We start from the raw sequence: 15,959 nt of genomic DNA, 5'->3' as shown, positions 1-15,959 counted from the left end.
AAATCCTTCCCAGGCACACAATTATAAAGGAGGAATGGGAAAATCTCACTAGGGACTGGGTGGGGATACAAAGGGTTTGGGTGGAACACCAGTTCTCTGGTTCCCCCCCTCCCAGCAACAGCTGCCAAGAGGCATTTGAAGTTGGCATTGTTTTTTGCTGTCTTCGGAGAGCTCGCCTCCTCCAGACTCCCTCGGAGCTCCAGACAGGACTGTGCTGCATTGTGCTATTACTCATCTGACTTTTCTGTCTGAATTTTGTCCAGCTCATCTTTGCAGCTGCAGCCTGCAGAGGGCACCAGATGCTCCTTCAGCAACAGCTCGTGTCTACAGCAGGACACTTTATTGCCTGCTGCACACACACACATTTAAAAGGTGAAGCCTGCTTCAGGCACAAATGGAAGAACAGGGAAGAAGTGAGCAGTTGCTAGACACCACTTTCCTCTATGCACTTGTTGGCTGGAAAGCACTTGGAGAGAACAGCAGGATGCTAGCCCTTGTAGTGGTAACTCAAGGGCCTGCTCAACTCATTTGGAAGCTATTCCCTCACCTTTTTGAACCTCTGGAATACAGGCACATAACAAGGCAGAAAAGAACTGCAAACAGCAGCTTTGTGTCTGATCGGCTGCAGGCATGTCACCCCCAGTTTGTGCAGAGAAGAGATTTTCAACTGCCCTCACCTGGACAGGTTCTCCTGGCTGATCACAGAGGGGGGTGGGCTCACACTGTCAGTACCTCCAGGACAAAAGCTTTTAGTGATCCAAGTAACTTTTAGTTCTACCACCTGCACCTGCAATGTAAAGAGAGACAAAGACAATTAATTTTTCAGAGGCTTTCCTACACCAGTGTTGAGGATCTGAAAGCTTCAGCACAAGAAAGCAGCAAACCTGCTTTTGTCACTTAAGATGGCAAAGCGCATTTCAGTGCATCCAGAGCCACTGCAGCAATCCCATAGCATGGCTCTGGGCAACACTGAGAGCTCCTACAGTTTTTAAACTTTAAGACAGACATCTGGCTTTGGAAGGAAGCTACAGTACCTACAAATCAGCAGCCCAATGTCACAAAGAGACATGCTAATGGACTTGGAGCTGCTCCCTCTTTCAGCACAGAGTCAGCAACATTTCTCCTTTTTGGACAGCATGTAACATTAAGTTTCAATAGAAGAGGTGCTTCCACTACACTAACGATCAGCCATACAGGCCTTTAAGTGTACTGGCACAGGATCATCTCACGGGGTGCCAGCAGGGACCCTCGGGAGGAAAAGCCAAACCCTGCTCCAAAGTCCTGTTAGTCCCCAACGAGAAATTTGTCACTGCAGAAGAACAGAGCCCCAGCGCGTTTGCTCTGGGAACGTTACCATGGCAAGCTGACTCTGCGCCAAAACGCCAGCCAAGGACCCATTCTGTGCAGAAAGTGGCTGTATGTCAGCTCGTCAATCCTTACCTCTTCCACCACCACTCTGAACTTGCTTTTTGTGCTCAGAACGGGCTTCACACCCGAGAGCCACTGCACACTGGAAAAGACTTTAGAAGGCCCGATGAGGACTTGCCCAGGATAAAAGCCATATGAATCATCAAAGAAAAGACCCTGTAGGGGAAAGGGAGGAAAAAAAAAACATAAAGGGCTTGAGTTTTAAGATTCCAACATTTCTCTTCCCTCATCCGTGATCAGTAAGACTAATCAGAGGGGAAAAAGTCTCGCTTGCAAGTTGCCCATCTCTTAAAGTTCATTCTCCTCCCGAAATCAACCTAGCAGTTTCTATAGCAACCTACTCTATCACACATTCATACGGGATTATGACTCAGTGTGGGAGAAGCAAAGGTACTTGCAAGAAACAAGAGATATGGATTTCACACAAACGTTCTCAGTAACAAGGCAGCCGAGGTGGGCCCAATCCTGCGGAGGGACACCCTGTCTTTGCCACGCTCCAGTTCGAGCACCTGCAGCTTTCCGGCAGCCAGAGGGATCCTGCCTTCACTCCTCTGTTTGTCAAATTAAGTTTGTGAGTATTCCTTCTGTCTTAGGTGGATTAGTTAATGTGACAGCCTTCTGAAAACAAAACAGGACTGTAAACAAAACAATTACTTCCCTAGAACGCTTTTCCGCTGATATTTAGAGTGATTTGAAGAGCCAAAGACTCAGAATGTGGGGGCGGACAGAGCAGTTTAGAGTAGAGAGAATACAGAGTATAAAAATGTATGGAGTCTTGTAATTTGTCAGAAAGGATAAGAGCAGTGCGACAAGATCTAAATCAGGCGTGTTTCCAACACAGCAGTTCCGAGCACAGGACTGAGTAACACCGGAGACAACTCACGTCTCAGGTGAAACTGCAAGCCTCTAGAAGACTACGTGCACTTTAAAGGCAGCCTGACTCCAAAAAAAAAAATCTCAAAACCAGGTACCTAAAGGCTGGATGCTGCTACAACATCAAATTAACAAGCACAAAACATGCTGTACAGCCCAAAGCAGCAGAGACTAAAATACTGGAGAACGTCTAGCAACAGACCACGCTTTTCTGTACAGGACAAGAAACCACAGCAGTGCATCCTATTAAAATTATATTCCATTTACTCTGAAGAAATAGGCAAACAGAAATGAAGTTTTAGATCTTTGCTTTGAAGGCAGGGAAGGATAAGAGCTGACTGTAATGTTAGTTTTTAAGAATTATGTCATTCTCTCAGTCAATTCCCAGTAAAGCTGCCGGGAATGCAGCGAGGCCCTGCTGATGCTATTTGGGAGGACAAGCAAGCTATTGTCTGCCTTGGAAGGTAAGGAAATCTAGATTCCACCATCACACAGGGAACCCCACGTTTCAGCTGACAGGCTAGCAAAACCTTCCCCATCACCTGATTTGGAAAACGCCAGTATGATGGCAGGACTCCATTCAGGGAATGCAATGGACTACAACAGCAATAGACAGTGTTTTACACAGTCTAGAACATCTTTTAAATGAGATGCCCTTTTCCAGAAGAAATCATGAAATTTGAAAGTATTAAATGGAGCAAGGGCCTTTTCAAGCACGTACAGATGTAATGAAGAGACAGGGAACTGCCTTGACACCAGCCATCTGACTGCACGTTATGCAAGCTGTTTGCAAAGAATGCAGCTGGATAAGCACTAATTGTAATACCTCCTCAAAACCTGCTCATTAACATTACCTTTAAGCTACATCCTATTACATTTATTTCCAGTGAAGATCTAGTTAAGTGATTTTCAGCTGTGATGCATCATTTAATTTTTAACATTAATGAATGACTACAGTTTTGCCTTCCGCCCTCCCTCCTACGCAAAAAGCTGATCAGAAGGACTCTCGGGAGAACCAGAAGCTCACCGAGTCACTGACGTGAGGACAAACGTCATACAGCTTGGCTCCATCTTCTGTACTCATAGAACACCTGGAAAACAGAAGAGACACGGTCACACTTCCAGAGCCATCCACCTCAAAAGCAAACAGCACCAAATTAACAGCTGCTGCCTGAGCAACTCTGCCCATATGCCCAGCAGCGTATTGCTGAGCCTTTATGGTCCAGAGCAGAGCTGGCTACGGACAAGCTATAAAAAACACTGCCTGGTATTAAAAGGCTCCATTCAGCAAGTTAAAAAAATAAATTAAGTAATACGCAGGGCACTGGACAAGATTTGTCTGCTGCAAATGTCCCGTTTGTTATTCACACTGCCACTGGAAACTAAAGGCAATTTGGGTATGCTTGCTTCAGTAATAGCTTCATTTCCAGAGTAAGTTCTGGTGGGATTTCAAATGATTCATTAGGAAGAGATTTTGAAAACAGTTACCTCATTTGACACAGCTACGCATGAGCTGGTAACAGACACCAAGCAAGGTTTTAAATTCCACCAGTAACTGCAGACAGTACAGAGAGAGAAGTGCAGCTATTTTCCACTCCCAGTTTAACATGTTTTTAAGAGCCTTCCAGTCTGGATTAACCAAAAGCTAAAAACCAAAAACATCACAGAAGCATCCACCAATAATCTGTTATAGCTCTTGCATTGCTCACTTCTCTGAGAAAGATTCAGAGCTGGCTGCAAGCTTTTTAAAACTCATTTATGTATTTAAAATTGTCATCATTCAATTTACAAGACAGATGGGTTGTTTCCCAGCTGCATGACCCATGTGCCTTTTGGCCCCCCACTAATTCCCTTGCATCAATAACAAAGTTTGTTGGACAAGACAGGCCTCAGTAACAGTGAACCTAATGAGTTCAGAAGGTTTTAGTAACTGTCTGACACGCACAAGAAACCAAATTCGAATCATTTTACTAGCTTTGCAGAACCATAAATTAAGGTAATGAGATATTTGTTCCAATGTTCCTGGTTAAATCTCCTTCTAGAGTTACGACTTTCGATTACATCTTCATTAAAAAACAACATTCCTAATGCTGTTGCAAATAACAGTGAAGATAAAGCAAGGCTGACCTTAACAGCTCAAGTTCCATCTTGAGCTGCTTTTTCAGCTTTAATAAAAAGCACTAGCCTGCAATTTTCCACGTTTTTGCAGATGTTTAAAGGTAAGAAGCTTCCCTCCCTGCATCTCAGTGAAGGTATGCTCTCCTACTGGGGTTTGGAATACGTGATCTGTCTTAACCAGCCATTTTTCCAGGGCAGAAGAGCAGTAATATTAACATATTTTAGTTCTGGAGAACTGATCTGCTGGCACTGAAAAAAATGACACCTTTCAGATAACACATTTTCCAGAGGGTGATCAGTGGACCTCGATGATTGCAGAGAAAGATGTATTCTTACTCTGCATCTGAAGATATAACACGCAGATAAATTAACAGTATGTGAATGGGAAGCCCAGCCTGTTTCTAGTTCTCCTAAAATAGATCAGGATCATGAAACTTAACGGGGAGAGTATTCAACAGAAAGAAGTACCTGGCTCCATTGGAAAGCTTGAGGATGACCTGGTTCTTCAAATCATAGACCTTGCCCAGCCAGCAGTCATAGGCTATGTAGTCACCATACATGAAGGGCTACAAAGAAAACAGAAAACAAACCTTATAAATAGCAGCCCTTGTACTTTGAGCCATCAAGTAAATTCTCACACAACACAGACTGGATAGCAATCCCAAAAGAGGATTAGGGCAGCAACTGCAGACCTCGCTGTAAGCTAGAATTAAGATACACTGAGGAGTTTGCTCGACAGTCAGAACATAGCCTGAATTCTCCATTTAAAAAGCTCTGACTCTGTGGGATTTTTCCTCAGATCTTAAACTTGCTACGTCAAGTGTCCCATTCTGTTCAAAAGCTACTCTGCAAAGGAGGGGCATACTTGCACTTGCCATCAGCTGATTTTAACAACTAATTGTTATTTATTTTCATCACTGAGCCTAATATTCAATCCCGGGCAGAGAAGCCTGTATCCCCCTGCCTTTCCACAGGACGTTTCTTGAGAAGGGTTCTGACACTCCGCCTGTTCACTCCCAAATCATTTTTTTCTCAGAGCAACCAGAATGATAAAAACCTATACCACTTAACATCTGAAACCCCCCCCACCCACTCAAGTGAGAGAACCAGGTACGTTGCAGTTTCAGCTTGACTCCTCTTAGCATTTTTATAGCCTGTTTAACCAGAAATGATATTGCAGCTCGAAAGCACTGTGCCAGTACAATGGGGCTGCCCCAATCAGGCACCAATCTCAGCACAGAAGCTCTCACCCAATTTAATCACAACCTAGCCCTCCAAGCCAATTTGATCTCAGCAATGTGATCAGAAACACAGAACAGATGGGGAGAAGAGGAGCTACTGCATCTTCTCGCAGGGAGGATGTTTTCAGTACGCCTAAAATAAAACCAAGCTGCAGATGCATCTTGCACAATATGGCTGCTTCCCTTGCATGCATTGCTTAGAATACAGCAGCATCCCTCTAAACAACAGAGCTCTGGCTCCAATGCTTATTTTGGCTGCATTCTCACCCAGATATGTTGCAGGTCTTTGCTGTTGACAGGGTAGAGGATGCAGTTGGTTCCCACCAGCTTCACAGCACACTCTATGTTGACATCAATCACAGTCCCACACTGGCTGTCCTGAAATCACAAAAGAGAAAAAGGGGTTATAACCTAGGAAAGGCCCTACATACACATGTACATGCTCTATGCACAGACAGGAGGTACAGAAACAAGTCTCAGGAGTAGAGTCTGAGTGCCCTCCCCTCAGCACTCAGATCCTTGCTCTGATGGGGGATTTCACATGATCTTAAAACAACTCCGAGGTTGACATCGCTATTAAAGACCTGTGCCATTTTCTTCCCAGTTAAAATTTGCAATGGCTGCTCATGAAGCAGCCCAGAGACTCTGGTATCTGGTCAAATAAGACAACACTGTCAGGTGATTAGAATTTATTTGCTTTCAAATCTGCCTGGCTGTTTAGTCTACACAAGCGAGCAGATCTTTGCAATTCCGTAGGACCATCATGCAGATATTGCCCTGTAACAACAAAGGCAGGGTACATCAACCCCAGAACACAAGAATTCTTTAAAGCAATCTGTGACATCTCATTTAAAGCTCAATTTTGGAGGACTTTATCAACAGCCTTCACTTGCTGCTATGCAAAAAAAAAAAATCTGGCACCTTTCGGATTTCAAGGTTTCAAGCCAGATAATTTACAGTTGGTCCAATTATGAGATGGCTGTCATTATCTCCATCACTTTGCTAAAAAAGTTGTATTTATTTTTTTCTGTCCCCAAGAAAAATACCGCATGCTGTCAAGAGCCTTCTGGGGCTTGCTTGGCAGGGAGCACGCAGTGTGCACGTTGCTTACACATATGGCAGAGGCCTGCAAGGAAGGGCTGCTAACCCAAACACTGTCAAATGCGGCAGCTGCCCTGGCCTGCTGACAGCTGGGACAATCCGTACTTTTATTTATTGAAGACCAGAGTCCACTATGAAAGCTGGCTGAGGCAATCCGACAGCAACTCCTGAAGCTGTCCTTATCTCAAACATCAAGGTCACTGCTCCAACAGGACTTGAGCATAACACTTGAAGGGCTTACGCCCCGTGAGAAGTGGATTTGTTTGCTCGGTTTGCTTATAAGCACGCTGTTCTTTTGACCGTATCAAATATTTATTCAAGGCTTTCACCCAGAGCCCTCGGCAGCCCTTTGGGGAGCTCACGAGTTTGCTGGTGCTCATCTCATCACGGGGCCTGGCAGTTCGAGCAAAGACACCCTGCAGATGCATGCAGTCCAGGGTAATTCCTGGACAGATTGCTCAGCCCCCTTGTCCGTCTGCCTTTCCACCTGCCTGCTGCAAGCCCCCTCCTCGCACCGCACTGACCCTGTACCCACAGCTCCCGCGGAGGTGTCGGGGACAGCAGCGTCCCCGCGTGCTGCCCCAGCGGAGCTGTGCCAGGAGGCTGGGAGAGCTGGGCTGGCACAGCTCGAGGCAGCAGGGGTTCGTCCCTTCCAGCTGCCCCACAGATTTCTGCCATTTCTTTCTACAAAGGCTGGGAAGCAAAGGAAGCCTCTCCCAGACGGAGCTGCGCCGATGGATGCGGCTAAGCCTGACGCAGCTTGCGGCCCGCGAGGCCTGCCAGGAGGAGCCCGGCTGAGCCAGAAGGGCCCAGCAGAGCCAGGAGGAGCCGAACAGAGCCCTGCTGTTCTCTCTCACCTTCGGAGAGCCCCGAGCAGGCTTTGTCAGAGCTACGCCTGATTCACCACAGCTGCTGCCAGCACGGCTCCAGCCGCAGACGAGCGAGGCCTGCTCACAAGTGGCACCTGCTCAGCTGAAGCTCACGGCTTCTGAAAGCCAAAGCACAACCACTCACCCTGCCTTTCCTCTACCTTAAGCTATTTAAATATGCTCAAATCCGTCCTCAGCCCATCCGTTGCAGTTTAGGGTTTGGTTAATTTGTGTTTTAGATTGCTTTGTAGCCAGAGAACAACAACAACAACAAAAAAAAAAACAACTCCCTTGTCCTACACCGAGCATTTCAGGATTTTTTTCCTTTATCAGCAGCTCTGAGACGTGGTACAATCCAGCACCTGTGGTTTCTGTGGATCGTCTTGTCTCTGGGCTGAAAGCCTGCCTTTCCCTGGAGAGCACCCAAAGGTGCCCTGCAGCACCCTGCAGGCCTGCCTGTACCCGCGGCCGGCCCCGGGGACCTCACGGTGCCGAGGGAACGCCTGAGCAAGGACAGCTGAGAGCAGTCTGCTCTGCAAGAGTCCTCACAGGCCTTCTGAGGAGGCTGTGTCTGTGGAGAGATTACAGGAATTGGTGCTAAGGAGCAGGCAGCAGAGTTTCTCCCTCCATGCTGCAATGTCCGTGTGCAAATAATGATTCCAGCTAAGGACGGATTATGGAGGCCCTGTGCTCTTCACCTACCCCCAGCCCATGCTGGGTGCAGATTCCCTTCAAGATTCCCTTCAGGCAGAGCATGAAGGAAGCTGCTACTCTGGGATTCGAGTCCGTCACCCTGTCTGTATCAACTTACGAAGCACCAGGTTTCCCACGGCAAAAACCCTTTTGCCATCAGCGCCAAACAAATGAAACCAGTACCACATCAGTATCCCAGTGCCTCGTACTCACAGCTCCCATTTACTGCAGTTGGATGCTACCTAGTCACGGGCAGGAGCACGGGGTTTGTTCAGCTCGCTTCCCCTTCCAGTTACTAAAATGCTTGAGCAGGAACAGAGCTCTGTACGTGACTGCTAAGAAAGCAAGGATCAACGCTGCGAGCAGCCTTAGAAGCTACAGGACTGTTGAATCACAGCTCTCCTCTCTCACCTGCCACTGAACCTTTGTTAATATCAGTTTGTTTACTCTGCTGTCACATGAAACATTAGCCTGCGACAGGGCAGGCAGCCCTGCAGCGGGGAGGTTCTGCTGAATCACTCCGGGAGGTTACAGCAGCGCTCAGCACTGCGGTCCCCAGGCGAGACGTCGCCAACTTGTCTCGTCTTCCAGGCCAGAGCTTGGCTCCCCGCCGCCCTGCTCAAACACAACTGTCCTGATCTGTCTATTAGATAAGGGAGGGACCATCTGAAACAAGCCCACGTTTCAGTTTCGGTATATAAAAAATCCCCCCTCAATCCCACCAGCAGCACTGGCAAGGGGAGGTGACTGATCTTCGTGGGGACTGCAGGCTTGCTAGCAGAGCCGATGGATTCCAGCCCCATTCGCACCAAAATTCAGTTTTCTCCCCAAATGTTCTTCCTGCTTCTTCTGGTACCCACAACAGCACACGCCACGGTGGAGATACTCAGTATTTAAGCAGTGCACGGACAGCAAAACGACTCATTTCGTGACCCCATCTGAGAGAACGGCAGCTCAGCAAGCACATCCCCCATTTTGTGCCCCCTGTCCTTCTACTCATTCCCTCAATGCTCTCTTCTAACTACGCCACCCTCTTAATCCCTTCCTTTAGAGAGGACAGCAGCACCCGGCAGCCTTTGAAGCAACAAAATCCAGGTGTCTGACAGATTACAGACCCACTTCTAAATCTTTTCCCCAAGCTAGCGTATCACCTGGAAAAATGAAGTCTGCCACCATTCCTCATCCATCTGGATTAGACCCGTGGGGTCCCAACCGCATTCAGGGAAAATGATCTCATTTTACGCTTCAGACCCTGAAGCTTTCTTTCCTCACACTCAACGCTAGACGAGAAGCACACGAATTTGAGTCAGCTCTCTTCTCTTGAGGAACAGAGGATTTCAAGTCCTTCCCGCTCAAGGTTAAAAACAAGCCCGAGGAGAGTGTGGTGAATACAGAATAAGTTCCACATTGTGCATTTGCCAGGCCAACTGGTGCAGGGCAACCATCCCACATCCTGAATTTGGCAGGCTGACACTTGCAAATTTTCTATTTTAAAGACTTTGGTAATTTTTGCAATACATCTGATGAGCAAAGGTTTTCTTTGGGATGGAAGGGGTTTATTTTTTCATTTACCACTGATATTTAAAATACACTTGATGGTAAGGTGAAATGTAAGTCATCTTCAGATTTGCTATGCTTTTGAATAGAGGGGAGAAAAACTGAGTTATGCACTCACCATTCCATCAATAAAACATGACGTTACCAGCCACTAGTACAAATGGTCAAGTAAATGCCGTTGTTTAAGCATGCAAACAGACAAGAAAGGAGTGTGCACCTGCTGGGACACACCAATGCAGCTACCCATACACGTGCAGCAAGCTAGAGAAGCCAATTTCTGCTTAGATGACTACGGAAATCACAAACGAAAGAAGCACATCCACGTTTGCCAAGAAGAAGGCAACTCAAAGTCATTTTAAGCTTTCAGGATAGTACCAAGCGCTGGAGAACAGACAATTGAGAGGCAGGACTCGAAACATCCTTCTTTGAGCAAGGATAACCACAGTGCCCAGCTGGGCCAGGGACAGCAGTGTGAACAGCTGATATTTCTATTTGCTAGCAGTCCTTTGTTTTGGAGTGAAACGTTTTCATAAAGCTGCAGTTTTAGTAAGGTATCTTGAAGTCAAATTTCCATTTCAAACAAGAATTCAATTTCTTAAGGAAATGCTTTGTTTCAGCATTTTCCTAATTACCCTTCAAGTTTTTTTCACTCTTTTCTTCTCCTCAGAACATTCCACGCAAAAGGGATGGGCTTACTGTTTTTTCCCTTTAATTGACAAATAAAAGGGCTTTATTTGAAGCACCCAGCCAGGTCAGAGAAGGGACTTCTCCATCCCTGCACCAGGCTGCACGCCATGTGGTGTAACTGCAGCAGGCCGTGGCCAGCTGCCGGCTTCATCACAGCCTCAGTAGCTACGCTGCTGGAAGCAAGTCAAGAGAAGATGCGAGCGTACACATGGCGGGCCATATGGCTCGAGGTTACAGGTTAGGTGTTAGCAGCAGCAAGGAACTGCCAGCCCAGCTAAGCTCCTAAAGAGATCACATCTCATTTGATAATCGATATGGAACAGTGTTCCCAGTATTCCCCACAAAAAACAAATCCACGCGTCTCTGACGAGCACAAATGCTGTAAAACTAGAACAAAATGACTAGGACTTAAAATAGCATCCAGGAGTAGTAAAGGTAACGATCGCAGACTGCTGATTAAGAACCAGCTTGCTTTCTGCCAACCTAGCTGTGGCAGATACTTCAGCGTGTGTCTTGCTCCAGGAGAGTTGGGATTTGCTGCATTTCTTCTGGGAGCAATCAGACAAGATGGTGCTCACTGCAGATTAAGAGGTCTCCCTGAAAATATTTCCTCCTGTTTTTCTACCACGGCACACCAAAAGGCACACAGGGATCGAGCGACCTGCTTCTGCTCCAGCTTCCCCATCAGGTCAGGGAGAGCAGGTCCACACTCCCCACAGCTCACACTGACTTGATTTAAAACTTAAATGGTGCCAGGTTTAGACGAGCTGCTTGTCTCATTACCTGACATTCCCAGGCTTGCCTGCTCAGGAGACCTTTGCAGATACGCAGCAGCAGCGAGGCAGCCTTATCAGCATTTCATTTTCAAAGGATGCTGCTAGGTCTATTAAACACACTAAAAATAGAACACACTCAAAGCTTTACCGTTCAGTTCCATTCAGGCCATTTGGCAAGCCTCAGAAATCCATGCAGCAGCGTTATGGTCAAAAAGGGACAAGGAAAAAAGCACTTACGCTGGAGCTCATGTGTCTGACCACATCTCGAGGGACGACAGAGCGATCTTCAAGCTTCAGCTGAGGGGAAAAAAAAAAGAAATACTGGATTTAGTGAGCCCGGGTGACACTAGGTCAGAAATGACATGACAAACACAAACAGTGCCCCATCCCTCTGGACTGGAGAGGCTTTCAGCAGAGGATGCTGAGGCACTTCCACATATGGAGTTAACCTCCTTGGAAAACTTGCAAAATGCCATTGGTAGACCTGAAACACAGCAGCCAGGTGACCCCTCCCTGATTACAAACACAAAAAGGGGCGCAGACATCCTGACCTAGTGCCCCCTTCCTCATCCTCCGCTGGCATCACACAGCACTTCCCACCCACACCCAGTCCCTGCAGTAGGGGAGACAGGAGGCACACGAAGCAGCGCACCACACCACGCTTCTGTGCCTTTTTCTGCATTTTTTTCCACCCAAGATGCTCCCTAAATACCCATGGAAATCCCATTTGGCCTGGAGCATTTTAAGCAAGAAGCACTACGGTGAGAAGACCTAGCCAGCAGGAACGGGCTCTGGTGTCAAATTCATTGCAGCAAGCACTTGCCTAAAAAGAAAAGTCTCTTGCTGCACTCATTAGCCTGCAGGTCCATGCAGGTAACACAAAACATCAGAAACGGCACGGATGAAGTCACAGCACCGCTCACACTCCGCTTCCTGACAAAGCACTTGCTGCGAGGAGCTAGTGCTGGCACCAGGAGAGGCAGCCAGGCCATCGGTGCCTATCCTACACACACAGAGCTGTGGCACCAGGACCCGTTACTGGTACGGGGAGGCATTGCCTGATGGATCTGCAGGCATTTCGGGCCAGTTCACCAAGCCATGTCCTTCCAGCAGAGATCCTTCACTGAACCGCTTCAGAGCACTGCTTGCGGGCTCTTTCACTGAGCGTTACTAACAGGCTCGGAACTACAACATGCAGTTCCCACCTAACGCACTACCAGAACGCTGTACGAGGGCTAATATCCTAAGCACACCGACAGGGAGGCCACGAGGCTGAAGGGCAGTTCCAGGCTTGCTCGGCCTCCCAGAAATTCAGCTAAGGCTTCCTTCTGCTGATCGGGGAGAACTTTCAGCTGCATTTCACTGCTCGTGAATGTATTTGCAGAGCTCAGCGTGACGCACCAATGCAAACACACTAATTACAGCCGGGGCGTTTGGGGAAGCACCACGGGAGCTGAGTGCCAGGGACACTCTTTCACATCTTCCTTTGAATTCACCTCGCTGCTGCTGCACACACCGCTTCTCCTTGATCCCCAGCCCAAAATCCACCGTGCTTCGTCAGCATTTCAGCCTAGCCCACGCCCTGGCCTACAGCCTGCATTACTAAATCAGACGTAAATCTATAATCTGAGGACAGGATCCGGAATCGAAGCAAAGCACCTGAGTATTTCTTGCCTTCTTGAGAGCGTGTTTCAGTAAGGGAGGAAGGGAGGCAGCCAGCTAGGCTTTTAGACCAACTGCTGGAGTCAGGACTCCACCGGAGTGGGAAACCTGAAGCCTCCCACAGCCCATTTCCAGACTGGGGAAGCGTTTTCATCGCCTCCCACATCCCACCAGGGTATAGATAGACATCAATTTTTATAACGCTTCCTCAAATTATTCGTTCAAGTACCGCGCAGATAGCCTCTTAGCATCCCGAACCAGGCAGCGCCGCTCACACTCCAGTAAGCACACTTGCAAGGACAGCATTTGGGGTAGTTTAACTACAGAGTTCTCTTACTGCAAAACCCAAAGCGTACAATGATAGTTTCTTTTATTTCAAGATGTATGAGGGCCATTTGACCACCACATGCTGGATTAAATTCATGCGTAACCTATCACAGAGCCATACCGCTGTGTTCTGTATTGGACGGTACCCGAAGAACCCAAACTGACAAGCCGATCTTATACAAACATCACCACTGCCTGGTAACTCTGAAAAGTTGTAAACAGAGCCTTCCCAGTCGCCCGCACCGGAAGGATATAACCACAATATTTCTTCCAAAAGGCTCAAAACTTCCTCTGCAGGAGCTGCGTTTACCCTTTTCCCCGATGCCTCCAGTTCCAGAGGCAGCACAACCACTTTCGGCTCCATGCGCCAGACCCACCTGCCTCGATGCTAGGATAAGCAAGCCAAGTAGTAGGCAGGATGCCAGCACCAACAGCGATACGTAGCAGGTCTGTCATCACACAAAAGACTGTCAAACCCCAGAAGAAACCCAACAAGAGAACAGCAGAAGGGCTGTTTATGAACGCAGCCGTTCTTCTCATCTGTTATACCCGGCTGTGCGATCGTCAGCCGGAGGTGAGCCCCCTCACTCGGCAGCCAGGGAGCTCTATAAGCACTTTTAAAATAGGCACTTCGAGCTCAGTTGCTATATTTACCTCCGTGAAAGTCGGTGTTAACATCACTAGAGTTTTATGTTCTCGTCACGTGCCTTGGTAATAGCCCCGGGAACGAGAAATAGCAGATCCCCAGCGCTGCGCTCAGCTGGTCCTGGGCTCCCGCACGCCAGGCTGGGCTCAACACCCTCCTCCAAAGACCTCAAACACAAGGATGTTGAGAGTGTTACCCCATCACCTTTTTTTTTTTAATTCACGTTTATCTAGGTTCAACAAGGCAAACCTAAGACGCCCATCACTGCGCACACATTTCACCCCGGCGAAAAGGGATGCCTGCAGTTCCAGGGTTAATGCACCGGCTGCTGAAAGGAGCAAGTTGAAGGCAGAACAGTTGTTAAATATTATTATAATTATATATATTCCATATAATAACCTGGTCATTCCCTCTGCTGCTCAGCACCGAGCTTGGTGGCAGAGCCGCCGCTCAGCCGAAACCACCTCCGCTGCTTCCCCAGGCGCGGCGATGCTCTCACAGACGTACAGCAGGGGTGCTACGGGTCACTTGGGTTTTTTAGTTTGGAACAAGCACCAACCCAACCTTGTTCCCACTCCCAGCTGTCACCTCACCTCCAACAAGCAGCTACGCAGCCATCGCTGCTTTCACCTGGAACTGGGTAGGCTGGGAGGAAGGAAAGAGCATCGACGCATGAAGCCTTGGTAGCTTAATTGCTTCCAATCAGTTGGATAATTTCTTACAGCAGCAAATAAATTCATCATCCCCCGAACCAAAATTTTTTTCTTTTTGGTTACTTGCAGCAGCACCTGTGGCAGGAACCTGGCCCCAGCCAACAATTCGGCAGTGAGGTGCAGGCAGCCCGGGGTAAGTCACATCTCGGCTCCTTGGACCTAACCCCTCAACTCCACAAAGCAACCGGGAGACGTGCGGCCCCCTTTCCTCTCCGAAGGGCCGCCACCTGACTGCAGATCAGCACCAGAGCAATTCATTTCGATGACTGGGACCAGCCAGTGCCACGTCTCGTGGCAGGTAAATCAGCAGCAATTGCTTCTGAAGCCGTTACGGACAAATAACGGGAGATTGCTGTGGGGACACAGCCGGCCCTGGCTCTGTGTGCCAAAACAAAACCAGTACTGGCAGTGCTCGGGAGTGCCATAAATCCCCCAGCACTACCTGCACGGTTAAAAGCAGAGCTTAAGCTCACTGATTAGCTGCTCACGTTTGCCTGTGGCATCACAGGGGACAAAAACACCTCTGCACAGGCTCCAGATACCAGCATCCACCCCCAAAAATGAATGTTTTATCCAACAGAAGGAGCATTGGCACTTAACTTCAGGAGAAACCAAGGGAGGAGATAATTCCACCTCCAAACAGCGACGTTTTTTGTTGTGCTATGGCCGTGTTTCGCTCCAGCGTTGTCACGCGAGATAATTAGGAACAAACTCTGCCTTGCTCTGCACAAATCAAGACCAGAAGCTGGGGAACGAGCTTAAATGCAGAAGGGAACACCAGCTTTAAGACTGGACACATCCTACACAAAGTCAGGGGCCGTCTGATCTCACGTACAGCAGCACGCAGCTCACCAGGCGTTTTGCACGGGCTCCCTTACCAGCTGGCAGAGGATTTGATGACTTCCCAGTGGCTCGTGCAGCTTCAGCCAGGCTGGAGAACTCTGCAGGGCCGCCTGGGCACCGGGAAGGACGAGACCTCTCCTCTCTGATCCATCCCTGCCCAGGGCAGACCCTCAGGTCACAGCTCCGTGACCCCGCAGATTTGGGAGCCGACGTTTCACCTGGATGAGCCACAGCAGCGCGGCTGTGTTTCTGCTCAGCTGCCAGCAGGACAGAGCTCACCCTGGCTCAGAAGACGACACCTGGTCCTTGCCGAGAGCAAGTTAAAGCTGCTGAAGTTCCCGGCGGGTCGGTGCTGCCTCACATTGCTGCAGCGTGAGACCAACGAAGAATAAAACCTGCTCCAAGGTGCTAGTGGGATCCCACAG

At 48.4% G+C, this 15,959-nt stretch overlaps 1 protein-coding gene across 1 annotated transcript in view; it reads right to left on the bottom strand.

Annotated features, from left to right (window-relative positions):
• Nucleotides 1-15,959, bottom strand: part of UBE2O (ubiquitin conjugating enzyme E2 O) — a 62,749-nt gene that overhangs the window by 19,674 nt on the left and 27,116 nt on the right. The window contains exons 2-7 of the mRNA XM_035570561.2: nucleotides 11,581-11,640; nucleotides 5,928-6,038; nucleotides 4,888-4,985; nucleotides 3,329-3,392; nucleotides 1,441-1,584; nucleotides 678-787 (exon numbers count right to left, since the gene is read on the bottom strand). Of these exons, the coding sequence (XP_035426454.1) occupies nucleotides 678-787; nucleotides 1,441-1,584; nucleotides 3,329-3,392; nucleotides 4,888-4,985; nucleotides 5,928-6,038; nucleotides 11,581-11,640 (587 nt within the window). The remainder of the gene's footprint in view (nucleotides 1-677; nucleotides 788-1,440; nucleotides 1,585-3,328; nucleotides 3,393-4,887; nucleotides 4,986-5,927; nucleotides 6,039-11,580; nucleotides 11,641-15,959) is intronic.

The sequence above is a fragment of the Cygnus atratus genome, chromosome 18 (genome assembly GCF_013377495.2).
Source record: "Cygnus atratus isolate AKBS03 ecotype Queensland, Australia chromosome 18, CAtr_DNAZoo_HiC_assembly, whole genome shotgun sequence".
Classification (NCBI taxonomy): domain Eukaryota; kingdom Metazoa; phylum Chordata; class Aves; order Anseriformes; family Anatidae; genus Cygnus; species Cygnus atratus.
This window is presented reverse-complemented; position numbering and strand designations above follow the sequence as displayed.